Raw genomic sequence first — 22,785 nt, 5'->3', positions numbered from 1 at the left:
TCCATGGTCAAAGTTTTTTTTTGTTATCTTATGTATCGAACTCTCCCTACAAGACCTGCAAAAACCTCTCTCTCAGTGAGAAAGACTCAGACACTTACTTAGCGTGAAAACATCTCTCCTGTTTGCAAACATTATTTAAAAAAACCCACAAAGACAATTGCAAGTTATTGTGATCACCTTTTATGAATCCATCTCGCATGTGGGTACATAATATATTTACAAGCATGAATTGTCGAATTTCCATTATGTAATCCTTGATTAAAATTGTTTGTTCAATACTCGAGGTGTTCTACAAGCACTGTCCATCCACTCTACGGAACCTGGCGGCCTTCCCAGACACCGTTCCGAGGCTGGACTCTTCCTCACTGGTGGAGGTGCATGGTGCCTGTGTGGAGAACGCAGAGGAGCGAGACACGCCCAAACTGTACTGTGGTGCTGATGGAGACTGGCTGGTGCCTCTGGGCCGCTGTGTCTGTAGCATTGGACACGAAGAGCTGGATGGAAACTGTCAAGGTGAGGACAAGGTGTATCTTCATACTGCGTGTGTGCACGTGTGTGTGTGTGGCTGTGTGTGTGGCTGTGTGTGTGTGGCTGTGTGCATGTTGTGTGTTAAAACTGTGTTATGCTACAATAAATGTATATCCAGTCAGTGTTACTGCAGCTGCAGGGGAATCTGTAAGTAGCTGGAAGGGCTTTCTGGTTGAAAGTGTGATAGAGAGAGAAAAAGAGAAGAAAAGATGGCATTGTGTCTCATAGAGCAAGCGCTCTCAAGGGCCTAACAGTCGTTTGCAAAAGCTTGCGATCTCAACTCCACACAAATTCTCCTCTCTCTCTCTCATTCTCTCATTCTGACCCTTGCGATCCACCTCTTGCTTCATCTTTTCTTGCTCCACTAGTGCTCCTATCTACACACTCGTCCTTTCTACCTTTAGCCTACTCATAATTACCACCAGCCCTGCCTTCACTTGTGTCTATATACTGTACCTTTTCACCCACTCCCTCTCACATATCATCTCTGCTGTCCACCTTTTCACTTTCTCTTCCCTCTGAGCTCATTAGGGCTCTAATGTGCAGCCTGTACTGTGAACCAGACATTTATGAATCATCACCTTCAGTACTCAAACACCTCTGTGGAAGACATACATGTATCTCTCTACACAGGTACATTACTTAAATGGTAGAATCTGATGCTCCTCAAAGAGCGTTGCCATAAATCCAGTTTTGGAGCGGACTGACTGGTTCAAATCATTTCTCCGGGTCAGAAAAGTAAACCGAACTCTTAACCCTTAAGTTCTGTTCAGATTCACTACACCTTCGTTCTGTTCGGGTCATTTTGACCCGGGGGATATTTGGTTTAAAAAAAAACAACACTAATATAAATTTTAACTTAACAAATCATCATGATACATTGACTTTGACTCAATAGCAAACAATTTATATGATATATATGGCAAATGTTTGCATTTCTGCTTTGCTATATCACATTAAACACTGAACGAGCTAGGCGTTTTTACTGATTTAGCTGGAATTCATGTAAAAAAACTACTTTATTTAATACTGGGCAATATTGCTCATGCTTATAGGAAAAAATTAAAATCAGACAGGGGGGCTTCGGAAGGGGGGTGTTAGAAGGGGGGGGCTGTGTGTCTGTGTTTTGGCACAATACTGTGTATTTCTGTGCATAATTATGTGCTTCCGGGTCAAAATGACCCGAACAGCACTTAAGGTTCAAAAAATATGAGGGGGGTGTAGCATGGGTGTAGTGCAAAAATATTTTTTTTACACGTTCATCTCAGAAGAATCTTTAAGGCCCGTGAGTTTCAGGTGGAAATAATTTAAACTTCTACCTTTTTTTTTCAAATGAAAATGTAAAACGGGTCAAAATGACCCGAACAGAACTTAAGGGTTAAAGGAGTTGTTCACCCCCAAAATGACTTTTTTCTATTGATTACTCATGCTATAGAGACTTCATGGAGAGTTCAATAATATTATTTTTGTATTTGTCGCATTCCTAAGACAAAAATCTAATTATAGTAAATTTACCCCTATTGATTCCAGATGGGGACCCAAATGCATGGCCCTGAATGGCGACCCAAATACATGGCACTGGATGGGGAAACCATCGGTAAATTTACTATAATCCTATTTTTGTCTTATGAATGCGACAAAAAACTAAAAATATTTTTGAACTCAAGTCTCCATGATGTGAGTAATCAATAGACAAAAAGTCATTTTGGGGGTGAACTACTCCTTTAATGGCCGATTCATACTCCACTTTTAGAGCCGAATTTATTTCGGGTTCGGCTCATTCAAAAGTTGTGTGTGTGTGTGTGTGTGTGTGGGGGGGGGGGGGGGGGGGGGTCATTAATTCGACTGTTCGGTGACACAGAGATGTTGTTACTCCCCGAAACGAACCGAAATAAATTCGTCTCTAAAAGTGGAGTTTGAAAATAGTGCTTTTGCACAAGCATTGCAAGGTTTTTGACCAGCGTTAACTTCACCAATCTCCAGTGACCAGCACTCTACGTCCGTTTTAATGGTTTCATACAGCTGTTTTCTTATATTTTGTTTTAAGCTTGATGACCTTTGATAGTAGCAAATGTATTAACATTGTGGTCCAAATGGGATTAGATATGAGGCACATTAATCGGTTGCTTATATTGTTTATTAGCAACTGTCTAGCTATCTGCTGCTGTAAACTGCCAAAAGAGGTTACCTATGGGACACATGTTTTGTTTTTGGATAATATATTATTTGGAATATAGCATTGGCCTATGGATTGCACATGCCCAAACGCATGCTGGTTTCGCTCTGGCATCTCTATTCTCAGGTTAAAGGACAACTTGTTTTTTTACAACAAGGGTTCATACTTTAGATAGTCATTAAAGAAAAGAAAATATGAGTGTTAAAATGTTTTCATTTACTGCTTTCTATCGTTTAAGTGATTTTAATGATTTTGATTTGCATGCATGGCCCCAGGTTGGGGGGGCCCTTAAGACCTGCTGGTTTCTGAGTTATCACACTTTTATTACCCTATGGTTAGAACTTTCATGGGCAGATGTGACTTATGGGGGCTGGTGTAAATATTAATAAAGACATTGCCGGCTTATTGTTTCTAAAAATACATATTTAGCCATTTGTACGCATGCCCCCACCCACTGAAATCAAAATACTAAAATCGCTAAAACAATAAAAAGCAGTAAGTGAAAACAATTTAACACTCATCTTTTCTTTTCTCTAATTAATCTAAAATATGAACCCTTGATATAAAAAAAAACAAAGTTGTCCTTTAAATATCAAGTTGTTGGATTTGGTTTATTGTGATTGGTTTGAAAATCAATGTGTTGATGTGTTTTTGTTGTTTTGTGGTATTTTGAGGACGTTAACACATAGGATGCCCAGGATTATTCAACATTTAATCGGCAGGTGCCCATGGCGACCCGCCATTTTACCTACCTTTGAGGTCCTGGCAAAAAAATAAACAGAGTAAATGTAATCCAAGTATGTCCTGTTTATTTTCACGATAGTATTTTCTTTCAGTCAGGACCGTTTTTAAACAATCGCAGGCCACAGAGCTTTTATAACGGCCGGTAGAGAAGGTCACGTTTTAAACATGAAGGTGATTTAACTCATATTATGCCATAAACATATTATACGTCTTTGATCTGTAGTGCCATATACGCACGTTACGTCTTTTTAATTAATCAAAAGTTTTATCTTTCATAACCTAATTTTAATTTCAAAATTTCGTTCTAAACATTAGCCGTTAGCCTCCGCGACACGACCGATTTGACTGTAGCACCGATCGGACCGTCCGACGGGCAACACAGTGCCACACATGGTTCCGGCCGCATTTCTTTATTGTTTTCTATGTTAACTAGAAACGTTTCGTTTATACACTTCCCCGTGCTTCTGATCATGCATATGAATAGGCTCCATTGTCGCGATCCAGCGGATCGAAGGCGACATAAGCGTTTTGGGCTAGTATGCTAATATGGCTGGCCTGGAGAAAAACATGCGCTTCCCCCATCCAAAAAATAAAAAGATGCCTTGTGTCTTTTAAATGGTGATCAGATAGTAGGAGACCACCACCTGGTGGTTTTCAAAGGCCATTGCACTCTAGAACATACACACACACAGTCATAATAACAGTATATATCATAATGATCTAGGTCATCTTACACATGTTCTATTGAAGCCCAAATCTAACTAGAAGCAGTGCTCTTCCGAGCACAGGTCTCCACCAGGCCGTGCGTCCTGGTGGTGCTACTGTATTATAGGCCAATGTAAAAAGGGTGGCATGTGTTCTTCACCTTAGATCTTTCATGGCAATCGGACGCTGCATGCATGATTTGAAGCATTGTTCCAAAAATATGTTTTGCTAAAGTCTACCTGCTGGTGGCGCTATAACAAGCCAATGTGAAAAAGGTAGCATTTGTTCCTTGACCTAGTGGGAATATGTGTGGCAAATTTCACGGTAATCGCAAGCATGGTTGAGGATTTGAGGCATTTTGTTCAAAAACGGAGCAATCCTGCAAACTTTGGAAGCTAATATTAGCCAATCAGGATGGAATATGAAATATCAGACGGATCGTACTTGATCACATGACTATAGAGATACTGTGTACCGATTTGCGTGATTTTTGGATAAAATCTCAAGGAGTAATATCCAAAAATGCGTTTTACATAAGTCGGCCCAAAGGTGGCGCTATAAAAGGCTGATGTGAAAAATGAAGGGCAAAGGTTTATCCTTAGCCTCTAGGGAGTGCGCTTACAAAGTTTGAAACTGATCGGTGGAGTTATAGGTAAAACCACAAATCGGCCTGTTATAGCGCCACCATGAGGCTGATTTAAAAAAAAATAAGTGGCATTTCTTCCTCGGCCTAGTGGGAATGTGTGTGTGCGATTTCATGATAATTGCACTTTGCGTTTGTGATTTGAGGCATTTTGTTCAAAACGGCTCAATCCTACAAACTTTGGAAGCCAATTTTAGCCAATCAGGATGGAATATGCAAATTCGGATAGATCCGTGTTGATCACATGACTGTCGAGATACTGCCTACCGATTTGTAGGATTTTTGGACAAAATCTGTAAGAGTAGTGCACAGAAATGTGTTTTGCGAACATCGGCCACTAGGTGGCGCTAGAAAAGGCCCATTTGAAAAATTTAGGGCAGAGGTTCTAGATTGGCATCCAGGGAATACAACGGCGACTGAGATTAGGTGCTCACAAACTGCGAGGACGCACGGACGGACGGACGGACGCACGGACGGACGCACGGACGGACGGAGGGGAAAACATACTCTCCCCCATGCCTTCGGCTGGTGGAGACAATGATAGGATATATATATATATATATATATATATATATATATATATATATATATATATAAATATACATTTTTTCCTTTGTAAGAGGGGTAGTGTGGCTTTCGATAGAAGCATAGATTTATATATGTAATTTAAGTACAAAATATGATTTTGGCCCCCATAAAAAGTTGAAATTAAACAAAATGGCTGGCACCAGTTTTGTAGATTTTTAATAGATTAGGAGAAAAATGCATGTTTGTGCAGCAGCGTTGGTCACGTGATCTTGCGCTGCATTTCGGGAAATGGAGTGTTTTTCGCCACTGCGGTACAGTAGCTACAGTACAGTATAGTTTACTGTACAACACTTCAATCTCTTTGATGTCTCTGTGTGCCCATTGACGCGTTGGCACGTCATGGACCTCTATTGAGTTAAGATTACTTGCCAAGGGCAAATGTTTGTATGGAAACGTTTGTCTTGTGGGAAATTCCAGAGCTCATCATTTACCAAACATACCTGAGAGGAAATTTAACAGTGAATAAGGACACAAATGTTGATTTGCCTTTCGCTATTGGGTAACACTTTACATGGATTGCTGGTCCACCTCCATCTAAGCTCAAGTATCACACTACCAGTATATCAATGTTACCAATGTAACAAATCCATCTATGTTTATTGGGTCAATTAACGTGTTGTTGTAACTTACTTATCCACACAAACTCTAGCACCCTGTGGGGTGATTGTTTGGCAAAAGTAGCCTATCTACAAACTCACATCACAACATCTCACAGTGTAACATGTTGTGAGCTTGTAGATCAGTTATTTTCGGTAAAAGGGGGAAAGGAGCAGACCAAGTGTAGGGTCCTGGGAGACCCTGGTCAACAAAGTATAACAGTGTTTACGCGGTTGTCAGCAGAACCGAGTGAGCGAAGGTTTTAAACGGACTGTTTAGTTGTTCCAGATACTCCAGTCTTTGGCCTGGTTTCTGCATGAGATGATGCTACAGACAGGCTGGGGGCTAGCTGGCTAATTGCCTTCATTTGTTAGCTTCACAGCTAATTTAGCTTGCGACGGGTATTCTCTAAACCTTTCTAACCTTCTCTCTTTATTCATGGCTCATGCTGTCTCTTCTTGTAATTAAAGCAGGTGCTAAAACTGAGCGTCTCTGCATGTTAACAATGATGGTGAACCCACCGCTCTGTCATTGTCTCCACCAGCCGAAGGCTGAGGGAGAGTATGTTTTCCCCTCCGTCCGTCCGTCCGTCCGTCCGTGCGTCCGTGCGTCCGTGCGTGCGTGCGTCCGTGCGTCCGTGCGTCCTCGCAGTTTGTGAACAGCTAATCTCAGTCACCGTTGGCCCGATCGCTGCCAAACTGAGCACACACACTCCCTGGATGCCAATCTAGAACCTCTGCCCCACATTTTTCAAATCAGCCTCATGGTGGCGCTATAACAGGCCGATTTGTGTGGCCTGGTTGTTACCAGCTAATCTCCGGCGCCGTTGGCCCGATCGCTGCCAAACTGAGCACACACACTCCCTGGATGCTAATTCAGAACCTCTGCCCCACATTTTTAAAATCAGCCTCATGGTGGCGCTATAACAGGCCGATTTGTGTGGCCTGGTGGTAGGGATGGGTATCGTCTGCGATACTTTTAATGGTATCGATTGCATGACGTCGATACTATCGGGTATCGGTTCACGTAAAAACGAACGATACCTCGTTTCGATACTCTGGAACGCACCCCTGGCCAGTCGCATCTGTAAAAGTTGGGCTACTGAGAGTTTAATGACTGCTTTAGTAGGCTACACTCGTTACTGTGGAAAATAGCTGACAAGCCTATAATGTTTATTATTATGATGATTATCCAATGTCTATACTCTCTGCTCCGCCACACTGTGTGATCATCATCATCACCTCTGCTCTACCACTGCTGCGATAGAGCAGTTAAACTTAAATAAAAAGTATCGAAAATGGTATCGAAAAGGGTATCTTATCGATTCCCAGGTATCGAAAAAGGTATCGTATCGATTCAAAGGTGAACAATACCCATCCCTACCTGGTGGAGACCTGTGCTCGGAAGAGCACTGCTTCTAGTTTACTGTCCTTTACAGATGTCCCAGCTGGTTGGGGGTAAGATTCATGCTGTACTGTACCTCTGTAGTGATGTGCTTTCTCAGGTTAATACAGTGCAGTTGATATGTAGGGCAGGCTTATTTATTCTTATTTTTTAGAGAGTATTCTATACCTGCTTTATTTTCTTTTCAGTTGTTGTTTTTCTTTCTCTCTCACGTCCCCACAGATGAAGGTTCGGCTGCATACGTTTTTGAGTAGATATGACTGAATAGACAATGACAGTTCTGTGCTGCCGCGGTGTCACCTGTACAGTGCATAGCTGCTTCTCTCCTCTGTGCTATACTTGTGCCAGTGGAGTGTCAGCAACCCAGTAGCCACTTTCAAGCAGTGTTTCCCAACCAATGGGTTGTTGCCCGTTTTTGGGTCACAGGCTTATTTTTATGGGTTACGTCACGAGCAAATGTCCCTTTTTACTTTTCTTATTTATTATTATTATTACCCTTATTATTATTATTATTTCAAAATATTTCCCCCCAAAAATCTAAACATTTCAAACTAATTTCAGAAATGTAAAAAAAATAACTAATAAATAGAATCCATAATTAAAAAACCTTTGTGAGAAATTGTGAGCTTGTAGATTTACTTTCTATTTTCACTCTTAAATAATATGGCTTAAGTTAAGCCAATAAGAATACGTATTACGTACGCAGAATCGGTAAGCAGGTTTGGACATTTTTAACACCTTCTAAGCCTGGCCGTACTCCCTCGGACTTCCTACTGGGTCCCATCAGCCACGCCGTCTATTCCCGGACTTTTGATATAAATTATAATAAAAAAAAAAAAAACATCGGAAATTCTTCTCTGTGTCTTTTTGGAGCGATCTGAAAGGGTTAATATGCTCTGACAGTCATTTTCTGGTGCTGGGTGTGATACTCCTAATATCCAGCAGGCCACGCCGTTGACTCACATTCTGGATGGATGGCTGGCCAGGAGGAGCCTCATCCTCTCCCCAGTGTTGAAACTCAGCAAGAAGCTCAAACAAGATGGCTGGTCTTTGTCTCTGTTCGTGGATCGCGGTTTCAATCACGTTCGGGCGCCGCTTCTCTATCGCTCCTTTCCCTGCTTCGCCGCACGTAAACGAATGGAATTGATCTCCCCTCCGCCTCGCCAAAGTAAGATCGCCGACCTCTGCAGGATGAATATGTACGCTGTGTCGAGCACTCCAGTACGTGTTGTTATCATGTGGGCTTTGTTTTTTTAAAACATGTTTGTAAATAAATGGCTTATTTCTTCGGCGCTACCTCTGTTCAGAGGGTTCTGCCGCGGCTTGCAACGTGTTAACAAGATTTAAATTTATTTTTGTATTATTATTATTACTGCAAGAACAATGGCTTCTAATTCATACTCACTTTCCCGGAAGAGAAAGGCTGTAGTTTCTATTGGAATTGGCAGATTTCTGAACTATCCAAGAGATGAGACAGTGAGTAGACGGAAATGGTGCCATCTTATGATGAGCTTTAGTGAGGGCCAATTATGAACTTAAGGATGAAAATGGGTGAAGTGCTACTTTAAGTGATATAATAAGTACTGTATATATAAAAAAATAATACCAGTAAGACTCTCAAATCGGGAGATAAGCATGTATTATGTATACACAAATTGGCCTGTAAGTTACTGTGTACGGCTTTGCGTGATTTGTGTGCAAAGTGGGCAGTGGCAAAATATGTGTTGTGAAAGGTAGATGTGAAGATTTTAAGTGGCATGTATGCCTAGGTGTTGAGGGAATGTGCGTGGCTAATTGCAAAGAAAAGGCATGTGGTGTTCATGATTTGCGGATTTCTTTTGAAAAGGGAGCAATCCAGCAAAATTTTGAAGGCAATCATTGCCTATCAGGAAGGAATAATGGAAATGGTACAGAATAGATGCATGTTGCTGACATGAGTTGCGAGATGTGTGAGTGTGTACCACTTTGTGTGATTTTTAGGCAAGATCTGCAGTGTCCATTAATGTTAATAACATCAAGTGATCTCATAATTTTTATATAAAGTTTTGGTCACAGGGAGATACCAAAGTTCTCTTTTGGGTCTCGAGCTGAAAGGTTTGGGAAACACTGGTTTAAATAGTGGTTTAGTAGTTAACTCCTTCTGCTCCCTGTCTCCCCTTTTCCAGCTCTGGTCAAGTGTATTTACTGCACAGTAAAACCTCAGTGTTCATTTGATCATTTCACTCACAAAGGAATACTTCGCCCCAGAAATGAATTTCTTTTTTCTCCATCAGTTACTCACCCAGTGAAGCCTTAGTTGACATCATGGTTAATGTGTTTGTGTTGCATTCTTTCACAGGGAATATAGAATCCAAAAACAAAGAGAATGCTTGATGAATTTAATAAAGAAATTGTGTGTGTGTGTGTGTGTGTGTGTGTGTGTGTGTGTGTGTGTGTGTGTGTGACAGTGTGTGTGTGTGTGTGTGTGTGTGTGTGTGTGTGTGTGTGTGTGTGTGTGTGTGTGTGTGTGTGTGTGTGTGTGTGTGTGTGTGTGTGTGTGTGTGTGTGTGCGTGCGTGCGTGCGCGTGCGTTTGTGTGTGTGTTTGTGTGTGCTTAGAAACTCTCACACAACCAGTGGTGTAAAGTAACTATTTACTTATTTTGAGGTATATTTTACATATTTTACATTTCTAATTTCCAATACTTTTAGTTCTACTCCACTACATCTCAGTCCAAATATTGTACTTTTACTCCACTACATTTATTTAACTTTAGTTACTAGTTACTTTGTAGATACACTAGATTTTCGCGAAATTGAAATTGAAATAAAGGCGGTTCAAAGAGGTTGTTAAAAATGTGTACAGCGCGAAAATTTCAGGTTTGTTTGACGTGGTGGCTATGTTTGTGAGAGGTGTTGTGAGAGAATGTAGCTAAACTACTTTAGTTTTGCCTCCACTTGCTCGAATGTAGATGCTGGATGGATAAACCACTTATCCATATAGCCCTATTTTATACCTTGGCTACTTTCAAACATGTTGTACTTTTACTTTTGGTACTATAAGTACATTTTGATGCCAACACTTTCACACTTTTACTCAATTACATTTTGAATTCTGGACTTTCACTTGTATTGGTATTATTTTTACTTAAAGGGGAAAACCAGTGTGATGTCATCACGGTGTGATTTACTGTACAATACAAACCCCAAATTCAATCCTTCTAAACTTTTTTTTATTTTTTGTATATATATATATATATATATATTAATGACATAGATCAATATTGAAAATGGGTGGTTTTCCCCTTTAAGTAAAATATGTGAGTACTTTTTCCACCACTGCACACAACACTCAGGGTTAATGTGTGAACTCATGTGTGATCTCAGGCTCAGCTCACGTTTAAAGCCCATGTGCATGCACAAGCGTGCTCCTCGCTCCAGACTGTACCAGAGTGTTTACACCCCCAGTGTTTTAAATAGTAAAGTTTCAGTGAAAATGTGGTGTTTTGGAAGTAATGAGGACAAGGACTGGATACAGGACACTTGGATTGTACTGTGAGAAATGTGTTGCCGTTTATATATGATTTTTGATGTAGTTTTGCGGTTGTATATCTTGGCCTTCAAAACAATGTATGGCTTCTTAATTCACCTTGAAGGAATGCGACACAGAAACTCTAAACGAATACAAGGCTTCACGGAGTGAGTAATTGATAGTGGATAAAGGTAATTTTGGAGGTGAGGTATTCCTTTAAGCTAAAGTACTGACAGTGATATGAATTGGCTTGTTGTTGAAATGTGCTTTACAAATAAACCCAGTGGCGTCAGTTCAGCAAAAGCTAAGGTATGGCAACATGACTGGTGTCTTGCACGCGTGCGAAGACATGATGAATTTATTTTAAGGAGTACATTTCCCCCCCCTGTAAGGTGCCATACCTTGCCATACCCAATTGACACCTCTGAATAAACCTGCTTTGCCTTGCCTTGGCTATGGGCTGTCTGTGACATGAGGAACAGCCACAGCTGAACTAGTAATAGCAGCGGTATTCATACGGCAGAATAGAAACAAATTAATAGCTTACATTTTATTTGTATTTTGTAGTCATGAAACACATCTCATTTCCTTTCCATGGAACATGTAAAATGTCTGAAAATCTTTCTGTGTTTCTCTCAATTATTATGCAGCAGCAGCCTACACAGTAATTGTGGTGTGTGTGTGTGTGTGTGTGTGTGTGTGTGTGTGTGTGTGTGTGTGTGTGTGTGTGTGTGTGTGTGTGTGTGTGTGTGTGTGTGTGTGTGTGTGTGTGTGTGTGTGTGTGTGTGTGTGTGTGTGTGTGCGTGCGTGCGTGCGTGCGTGCGTGCGTGCGTGCGTGCGTGCGTGCGTGCGTGCGTGCGTGCGTGCGTGCGTGCGTGCGTGCGTTTGATAGATGGATGGATGGATGGATGGATGGATGAATTTTCGTCTCATTAATCTATTGAGCCGGCCAGTTGTGGACATCACTGGATCCTTTTTCTCTGGATGAAATATCTTAGCATTGTTTTGTGTGGGCTTCTCACCGCCATTTACCATAATGTCGCTCCTGCACAGCTGCCGTTGTTTTGCATTCGTGCAGTTTGCAGGCAGTTGCAGTGAGTTTACCGTGAACTTGCCATGACTTTTGCTATCTCCTCGTTTTCATTTTGGAAAGTTGCTTCAAAGGGCACTGTGATCAAAGCAGTCTGAGAGGCAGCATGGGGAAAGAGCAAGCGAGGGAGCGATGGAGAGAGAGAGAGAGAGAGAGAGAGAGAGGGGGAGAGGGAAAACCGCTATGCTCCCAAATGTAACAGCAACACGTCCAGCTCTCTCTGCCAACTCTCTAAACTAAGCCGGCATGCAGTGCTTATCAAACCGTGTTTTCTTTCCGTTTTTTTATTTATTTATTTATAAATTCTTTTTGCACCAGTAGCACTCTGCCAGACGGTTTTGACATCTCAATCGAGTGCTTTATTATTCTATTGCTTTCAGTCAGTGTCAGCCACAAGAGGATAACACACATAGGCGGGTTATATCATGACCTAGATAAGGCAACATCATAGCGCTAATGCTATTTGTTCCATGTCCTTTCGTCATGCAGCCATCTTCAAAAGTGGCACTGTGTTGAATGGGAATCAACCGCTTTGGGATTGCTTGTGATTATGAAAAGTCATGGGGCTTGGGTGTATGTGTTATAATAGAGGATTCTGAATACAAAAAATAATAATACTTTGACAATACTTTTTTTTCTTTTTTACTTACTGGATTGAAACAGATTATGGTATGCTGTAATCTTTACTCACACACTGTGCTTGTAAATAATGAAATAAAATACTCAAGCAGTAGAGCCCTTGCTCTCCTAATTTCCACTTCCCCTCGAATCCAGAGACGCTCCCTCATGGCATTGCACCAGAAAAGGGGCAAAATTAGCGAGTCTACCTGGGTGTCATCATATTTCCATCACTGCCAATCGAAGCTAAGGTATAATAAATACCTGTGACTACTTCAGTGTCATTTGAATACTGATTGTAACCTGGGAGAGAGACCACTTAGCTTCGTGAACCAGCCTCCTCCGGAAATCAACATCTTAGATTTCCGGGAGAGGCAGGTTCACGAGGCTACAGGACCTGACCTGTGTGTCTGATGTACTTATCCCATGAGTTCATACAATAAACCTTTAAAGTTATACCATGTAACTTTTTTCATAAAACAAATCTTAAAATGGTCCTAACTGTTAAATCGCTAAAGTTTTAGAACCCCCACTCCGTTATTTTCAGCTTCAAAAGCCTTCTCTTTATATGTTTTCTATGAGCCTTGAGGGGGGGAGAATTTCGCGGCAAAATGACGCCATCATACTACCGGCCAATCACAGCGAGGGTTATACACTGCCGGCCAATCACAGCGCATCTTGGAGTGGGGTCGCTAGGGCGGCCATATTTGTAGTCTCCCGTGTGTCTCTATACTCGGGTGCACGGTGAAGCATGGGTGAAGGAGTGTATCTCCGGAATGGCTGAACGCACAGGAACCAGGGACCCCTCAAAAGATAGATCTCGGCGAGGTGGAGGCAGAACCGAAAAACGGCCAAAAGACGCAGACGCGACCGAGGTTTGCTATAGAGCTACTGACCACAAGTTGAGCAACTTACACAGTATAGCTTTAATATCCTCAGTTTGCCTCAACATCCTGATTGCTCCAGAATTCCTAAATGGTTTATATCAACCAAAAATTTTGAATACCATTACCACTGTTTCCCTTGTTTTGGACATCATGGAAACACAGTTTTACAACCAGGAATGCTCCCCCCCCCCCCCTTTCCCCAAATGTGTATTGCTAGAAGAAGAGAGGTAAAGTTGGACAAATGCTTTGTTGAAATTAAATGTAGTCGATTTTAGGCATATTGACACTTCTAGAGACATACTGTCAATGATCTGTTAATTAGAGTTGCTAAGATAAGGGAAGGTTATATTGTAAACCAGGTTTTCTGGAGAGACTATCTACAACAGGGGTCTTTAACGTTTTCAGGCCAAGGACCCCTTAGTTGAGAGAGGTTGTGGGGGGAGGGACCCCCACAACCCATAGTTACCTTATTGTTTGACGGCATAATCAGCAGTTTTTTTTTTGATTCATGTCAATTTGTGTTTTCAGATATTTAACCACTTGAATCGTCAATACTTCATAAACTTGACCTTTCACTCTGTGCTTAGTCTGCTCTTTTTCTCCTCTACACCAAACCTCTTTGCCGAAAATAGCCGATCTACAAGCTCACAACGCCTCGCAGCACGAGGCGTTGCTATTTTTGGCTAAAGTTCTCAGAATATGGACTAGGGTTCACTTCAAGTGCATGCAAAAAGGAGAAAAAAAAGTTTCTATCACACAAAGATTTGGAGGACCCCCTGTAGTAACTCTGAGGACCCCTAGGGGTCCCGGACCCCCTATTGAAGACCCCTGATCTACAACTAAGAGCCGCTCCGAAATGCGTTCCAATCAATGTTGTTAACCGGAGTGGACATATGAGGTTTCCACCTGACAGCATAATCCTCCCCACTCTCCTCTTTGTAGAAGACAGCAACTTGTGGTGCTGGAGTTGGTGTCAGGAATTGAATGTGGCCTTCCTCTATCTCAGGGGTCTTCAACTAGGAGGTCCTCAGAGTTACTACAGGGGGCCACCAAATCCTTGTGTGATAGGATAATTATTTTCAATTAAAAACTTTGAACCCTTGCATCCTTATTCTGAGGAGAACTTTAAACAAAAATCTACAAGCTCTCAACGCCTCGCAGCTTGTAGATCGGCTATTTTCAGCAAAGAGTTTTGGTGTAGAGGTCAAAAAGAGCAGACCAAGTACAGAGTGAAAGGTCAAGTTTACTACGTATCGATGATTGAAGTGGCTGAAAAAAACATTAACACGAATCCAGCATACAGTAGACTGATGACAGTGCTGTCAAACACGTCGATGAAAATCTGAATAACACATTTATAAAATATGTAGAGGGTGGTCCCTGCTTCATCTCTCTCTAAGTTAAGGGGTCCTTGGCCTGCAAACGTTGAAGACCTCTGCTCTATCTCCTCTAAGGACCCTCACAGACTCTCGGCTCATCTCTGTTCAGCCAGGCCAGAGCATCACTCATTCCCTGTGAAACACCCCTCCATCTACATATCAAAGCTTTAGAGTCCAGGGTAAACATACGGACGCAGACTCCATCTGTTCCTGACAACATAAAGCCCAGAGTGAGTTGCCCGTACCACGAACCAAAACAAGTCTAGATCTTATGTGAGCACGCCTCAACAAATATGCTTCAATTTGACAAGTCACCTATAGGTGTTCTTCTGAAACTCACTCACAAAGAGCACTGCAGTCTCACCAAACACGTTATACTTAAAAGAAAAGGTTACAATGTGATGGCATAGGGGAAACTGATACATGGAATGGACTTAAATACTCTCATATTTGTCTTAATTTCACAGGCATCCATTATCTCTGAATGCATGTGATGTTCCAGTATACTAGTATGACGCCTTAAGGCGACACGCGACCTTGCCAAGGGCGAGGTCGCGCCATGTCTTGGCCATCTGGCCATTGATGTATGTCGGACCAGTTACCCATATATGGAGACCCCTGGTACCGATATATGGAGTTCCATGTACTGTATATGGAGATATGCTGTGAGAGCCCAAACATGCTTACTCAGTTTTTTGTTAAGTGAAAGTCCTTTGATTCTATGACATCTGACATCATACCCTTTTATGCCCATACATGGAGATCCCTGTCTGTAGAACCAGCCACATAGATATTGGCTGTCTTGACCATCTGTCTTGGCCATATTATGGATTCTGTTAGTGTGGCCGATGTGGCCTCCATATATGGGTATTCCCATATCCTGTTAGATATGGGCTTAATATTGATGACGTCAGGGACCTCCATATATGGGCATAATAGGGATTCTGTTAGTGTGACATCACAGTGAAGCCAGAGCGTGATGTCAGAGCGCTAACCTATTTTGTTAGAGTGGTTCCCCTGACATCACAGTGACGTCAGAGCATGATGTCAGAGCAACAAACCCGTCCGGACGGACGGTAAACATTACTGTATGTAGCAACAACAAAAAAGAAACTACGAAAAATATAAAAAGAAAATTGGCAGGAGGCAATATGCCCAAAACAAGGCGTCTACCTACCGGACTACCGGTATGTATAACACCAGTAAGACTCCCTAATCGGGAGATAAGCGACCGTAGGTCACTTATCTCCACAAATAGAGCAAAAATGTGTTTTTCCAAAATCTTCCTGATCCATGTTGTTGACATGAGTGTAGACATACTGTGTAGTGACTTTCGTGATTTTAGGGCAAAATCTGAATCGGCCTCATGGTGGCGCTAGAGGGCCATGTGAGAAATGAGGGGTGGGGTCTCCGCGCCGCCAAGGCGGACGAATAGGTACCGGCCCCGGCTCTCCCGGTCGCTCCTAGCCCGAGTTACGGCATTTTATGTGAGCTGCAGTGGCAGGGGGTCCTCCACTGGGGGCGCCACCACTTTTGCATCCGTTCTGGAGCACCAGGAGTGGGTGGTCCCCGGGAATGCCCCGTGAGCAGCCCCGTTGGGGTGGTCATTTGGTAATTTTTGCACATGTGCTCATTTTTTACACTTGGGGGTCCCCGAGGGAGCTGGGGGTCCCTGGAGCTCCGGGGGTCCTTGGAGGTTGTAGTTTGGCAGGTAAGGAGTGTGTGTGCAAAATCTGGCATGGATCGGGGCAACGGTTGCGGAGATATGAGCAGGGCAAAAGTGTGACGTGTGACGTGTGTGACGGACGGACGGACGGACGGACAGACGGACACCTCGAGCAGCTTTCTGTAGTAAGTGCGACCTACGGTCGCAACAATAACAATATGAAATGATCTGAAAACCACACAATATAAATATATAATCTACAAATAACATATTGCAGACAGTATAAAAATAAAAATCTAGAAATACCTGATTATCCATAACAAGATTACTGATAATCTTTAGTCAACATTGTTGACCTTTCAGAATTCCAAGATGTCAAATCCATAGAGCAAATCCATATTACCAACCACGCAAACATGGAATAGAGAAGATAAAAATAAACAAGCCAAACAAAAGTCATCACAATGTGTGATAAAGGATGTGACAAAAGTAAGTAAAAGTCCTTATTTAGTACCGTAGGTCTAAACTGTAAAGGGTTAACTTCAACAGCTCTTTAAGCTGACATTGGATATTCCGCTATTACCAAAATATTCTCTGTTCTATTCAACCCCCTATGGAGGGCAGATTTCTCATTTTTGTCTGGTTGGTCTTTTGTTGAGATAAGAAGGATACACATAAAGTAGTAGCTGTAAACAAAATGGCCACCCCCTACATCTTGTCCTTGTAGTAGAATCTGTGTATCTGTCAGTGTAAACTAAAGCAAGCTGGCCATAAAACAGCATCTGTGCTCAACCAATAATGCCCAGATAAATACAGGAAAGAAGAAAAGGAACAGCGGTTTTGTGTGTCAGAATCGTCAGTCTCTATCGCAGGGGTCTTCAACGTTTTCAGGCCAAGAACCCCTTAGTTGAGAGAGAGATGAAGCAAGGACCCCCACAATCTGTTCATAGATATAGTTTCATTGTTTGACAGCACGATCAACAGTGTATTTTGGATTCATGTTAATGTGTGTTTTCAGATATTTAACCACTTGAATGGTCAATACTTAATAAACATGACCTTTCACTTCACTGTCTGCTCTTTTCCGCTTCCAAAGCTCTTTGCCGACAATAGCCGATCTACAAGCTCACAACGCCTCGCAGCGCGAGGCGTTGTGAGCTTGTAGATCTGCTATTTTGTAGATCTGCTATTTTTAGCTAAAGTTTTCAGATTATGGACGCTAGGGTTCAAGTGGTTAATATAAGAAACCAGGTTCCTATCACACAAAGATTTGGAGGACCTCCTTTAGTAACTCTGAGGACCCCCTAGGGGTCCCGGACCCCCTGTTGAAGACCCCTGCTCTATCGTATCGAGACTTTCATTCCACCCAACATATTTAATATGTATGGATAATGACCCCACACATATGAAATATGTTGCGTGGGTGGGGAGAGATACCGGTATGAGCTATATTTTCGTCCATGCCTTACCCCTTATCCCTAAACCTCTTTGCCTATTTTTTACTGTTTTGAAAAAACATTTAAAAACAAAACTTCAAATAGCCGTTCTATATCGACACGTTGTGAGCTTGTTATTTGAAATATTAAAAAAATGTTTTTCAAAATGGTAAAAAATTGCAAAAAGGTTTAGGGACGAAAATAGGGCCCATAGACTCTTCTCTCAGACAACAAGGGTACATCTCCCGAGAGCAAGCAGGCAGGCTCTTTTAGCTCAGTGGTAAAGATTTTCAGCACTTGCGCAGAAGACCCAGGTTCAAATCCAGGGTATAACAGGAAAGTTACATAATGCAGCTTTAAGTAACAGAGCTGTATAAATATTATATATATGGATTCACTGGCACCGAAAATAACACACCACCATTTGCAATGTGCATGTTGCAATAGCTTGCAACAAATATGCCATTGTGACCGAGGCGAGACACGTTACTCTAGCTACATATGTTACTCTAGCACTGAATGAATAAACAAATGATCAAATTAATTAAGTCATTAATTAAGCAATTCATTAATTTTGAATGAACGAATCATAAGTAGTTTTGTAATGTAACATTTAATATTTTTCGTCATTATGGACCTTGCAAGTTAGCCGTGGGATGCCAAACTGTGAGCAACTCACTTATGAGAAAATAACGGCTCTTGAGCGGGGTAAACACCCTCAGTATGATGTGTGTGTCAGTATGATGATGATGGTGTCTATTAACCTTTGATGGCAAATATGAGCCTTTAGTTTTCTAATGACTTGTGGGTGCTGGGTTCTTCCCAGCTTATACCAGAGCTGATGAACCAGCTGGAGATTCAAATGAAGCTATGCGCCTGTTGCCATTGGCAGGAGGTCAAAGTAATATCCATGAGAAGCATCATCAGGATTAAGATTCATTACTCTTCTCATTACCAATATGCTTGCAGCTTGATTTTGTTGGCGATGTGTTTCTCATTGGGTGTGTTTTTTTTTTATATATGTATATATATTTGGATTTACATTGTCAACACTTACAGTCCTGTTTTAGTTTTATAATCTCCTCCTACACATAAACTGATAGTTCAGCTTGTTTAAATTACATATATTATATACTGTGTGTGCGTGCGTGCGTGTGTGCGCGCGAGCGCGTGTGTGTGTTTGAGCGCGCGTGTGTGTGTGTGCGAGCACGTGTCCATGTGTGTGTGTGTGTGTACATTGCTCCTGATGAGCAGGTTGGTGCCTTGCATGGTTTCCTCCGCTATGTGTGTGTGAATGTAATGCACAATCGCTGTAAAGCCCTTTGGATAAAGGCGCTATATAATATAAAATGCACCATTTACCATTTACCATTTATACTGTATGTTGTATATATATATATATATATATATATATATATATATATACATTCATATTCATTCATATATTAACTGACGATAGATAGATAGATAGTGATAGGTTTATCGTCACTTGTACTTACATATTCACATTATGTTTACTTTATTGATCGATTGTATACACAGTATACTGTAGTATGTAATCCAGTTCTGACATCTATTGTAGGTCCAGCAGCTCTGTAATATATTTAATGTCTATTTTATTTACCGTGGCTTGGTTATTGACTCTTCCCGTCGTTGGTTCACTGCTGGTGCTCCAGTGACACCTGTATTTCCCCTCAGGGATCTATAAATGTTCCATGATCCATGATCAAAACAGCTGGCCACCTTCACACCTTTGTGGCACGGGATTGAACAAGATGCCACATGCTGTCAAAATAAGGGCTTATTGTGATAGTTCATTAGTGCCCTTTGCCATACCAGAGGGTGGCCAATTAAAACTGCAATTCTTGCTCACTAGGACGTGTGCAACCCAGGATGTTGGGAGGAGAAACCTGCTGGAATTATTTGGACCAAGAAAACTGTTGATAGCCACATTTAACTATTGATATATTTATTTGCATCTCCCCATACGCAGACACATGCGCATGCATACATGCACGCACACATGCACGCACGCTCGTACAAACACACACACACACACACACACACACACACACACACACACACACACACACACACACACACACACACACACACACACACACACAATGAATATATTCCATCTATGCAGAGTATTAAGCAATTGCAGTATTATGGCTTTATTTGGCTTTGCAGAGACGGTCAAGGGAAGCCGGAGGCAACTGGCTACTGTCATTGTCTGATAAGCTATCGGGAGGGGGGATGAACAGGAAGAAGGACACTAGGAAGTAGACTGAATCAAAGACGGTGACGTGAGATCGGGGGAAAAGAAACTGGCAAATGGTCTGAATAATATGAGGATTGAGGGAGGGAAAAGGCTGTGGAGTTAATTGAGAGGAAGAAATGAGGAGGGAGAGCAAGATGGTGGAGAAATTGAGGAAATAATGAGTGTGGAAAGAGAGAGCGAGTGAGGAGGCTGAGATGAGAATGCTCAGGTCAGCAGACCTGTGCTGCCCAACAATAAATGGATGAATGTTTTTTAGAATGCATGCAGACTGTAATTGCGGTTCCATAATGCACTATATTTCTAGGTATATAGTAAAAATCACACCCGTGTGAAGTGGAGCTGTGTGTGTGTGTGTGTGTGTGTGTGTGTGTTTGTGTGTGTGTGTGTGTGTGTGTGTGTGTGTGTGTGTGTGTGGATCATGTGTACCGATTTTTGTGACATTTGAAGAAAATATGTAGGAAAAGGAGCAAAAAGTGTGTTTTGGAGAAAATTCAAGATGGCGGAAAATCTATCATGGCGCAAATGGGCGTGGCCTATATGGGGAGATGCGTCATGACCCAAGGAATCCAGGGAAAAAATATTTTTAATTTTCCGACCTACGGTTCAAGAGTTACAGGCCAAAACGTAAAGTGGGGTGTTATGGCGCCACCATGCGGCCAAATGACACAATTATTTTTTATTTAATCCTTGAAATCATTATGAACCTCCTCTCCAAGTCTTGAAACTCTAGCCCCTATGGTTTGCGAGAGACAAATAATTGAATGTGAGTTTTTGCGATTCCCATTATAAGTCAATGGGGAAAATTAATTCACTAATAAATTAATATCAATTAAACTATAGAACCTTTCTCTTAGAAAAGTAATAGCCCACGATTCCCGAGTAAGGCGGTCGATTTGACATATGGCGCGAGTGTGTGGTGGCAAAACTGTGGGACTAGTGGCGTGCCGAAGTTTAGGAAGTTCAGGCTACATACACACAGACACACACACACACAGACAGACAGACAGACCCACACAGCCACGTATAGGGAGCCTGTGCTTCACACAGCTCCAAAAATATTGAAGTGAAGAATAGAGCTACTCTGTGAACAAACCCTCTGCAATCTCACTCCAAGGGAATCTACAGCAAAAGCCTCAAAATGTACTTTATGTATAGGCCTACCTTTTCTCTTTTTGTATGAAAATTTGCAAACGTGATATTTATTCTTTAGAAGTAGCAATGATGCTGCTTGAGGAAGAGCAAATGATGTGTCACATTAGTACACAAGCTACAACGTTGTGTTCACTGCTTATGTTGCTTTATATGGCATCACTGCCAGCAACTAAATACAACTTATTTTTGCATTCAAGTGACCTGACTTTATTATGTTATTTATTATCCCAACCCTGTAAGCAGGTTTGCTATAATGGGAAAGTATGTATTCCTGAAAAGCCTTTAGGCAGATCTTGATCCAGTGCGGTAGCTTCACTGGAAGGCACAGTTTGTTAGACTTGACAGTGTTCACTAGCACAGGCAGGACATGGTAACAGTGATCCAGTCTAACTCGTGAATAAGGTCAGATCTTACTAGAGGAAAGAGTCATGGCCGGCACTTGGAGTCAAATCAAAATGGCGTGATGTTGCATGACCGCTCTAACTAGGGGCGGGCGATATGGTGATAATTATCGTTACAATGTCTCCACGATATGCCTTTTCAGAGGTATCGTATGTATCGTGATACAATTGAGGGAGCCTTGTAAAAAATCCTGTTTAATCGTTAATACAGAGATTCATTGCAGAATTGAATTTAAAACTGCATTTTGGTCTGAATCAGTAGTTCTCAAACTTTAAAATGTCAAGGTCTCCACTTAACTCTGACAGTATACAAATGAAACCAAATGGACCCGTAAGGGTCCATTTGTTTTCATTTGTATACTGTCAGAGTTACGTACTTGTAAAGTTCAATTTAGACCTCCCAAAAGGAACCCAGAGAGTCTAGTTTTTGTCAAGTAACTTGAAAAACAACCATAAAAACCAACGTGAAAAATAATCATGATAAAATCATGTAGGCCTATCGTGATACAGCTTGGGTAATATCGTGATATAGTATTTTTCCATATCGCCCACACCTAGCTCTAACCATCTCCCAATCATCTCTCTCCAGCTTGCATGCCTGGTTTCTACAAGGCGTATGCTGGGAACACGCAGTGCTCCAAGTGCCCTCCACACAGCGCCAGCCATGACCAGACTGCCACTTTCTGTCACTGTGACAAAGGCTTCTTCCGAGCTGTGAAAGACCCTTCAAGCATGGCTTGCACAAGTCAGTAAAATTGTTACAGTACTCTACTGTATGTGCGTTATGTTCTGTCTTTCTCTGCCTGTCTTATGTTAAGTCTGAAATGAATACTGTCCTGTCTTTGTTACTATCTTTGATTCCATGTTACTAGTTTTTTATTCTTTGCCACAATTGCTGATAGCTTGACCTTTTCCTGTCAGCACTATGATTTCTCTCAATATGATTCTGTTTAATTAAAAACAAACCTGGAGCTGAAT

The 22,785-nt window shown here is 41.7% G+C and overlaps 1 protein-coding gene across 1 annotated transcript in view; it reads left to right on the top strand.

Annotated features, from left to right (window-relative positions):
- LOC308289007 (ephrin type-A receptor 6-like) overlaps window positions 1–22,785 on the top strand; it is a gene marked incomplete at its 5' end in the record, with an annotated part of 79,985 nt that overhangs the window by 22,435 nt on the left and 34,765 nt on the right. Inside the window, 2 exons of the mRNA XM_080730509.1 lie at window positions 285–513; window positions 22,397–22,552. Of these exons, the coding sequence (XP_080586635.1) occupies window positions 285–513; window positions 22,397–22,552 (385 nt within the window). The remainder of the gene's footprint in view (window positions 1–284; window positions 514–22,396; window positions 22,553–22,785) is intronic.

Source organism: Nannobrachium achirus (assembly GCF_963921795.1).
Source record: "Nannobrachium achirus genome assembly, chromosome: 7".
Classification (NCBI taxonomy): Eukaryota; Metazoa; Chordata; class Actinopteri; order Myctophiformes; family Myctophidae; genus Nannobrachium; species Nannobrachium achirus.
This window is presented reverse-complemented; position numbering and strand designations above follow the sequence as displayed.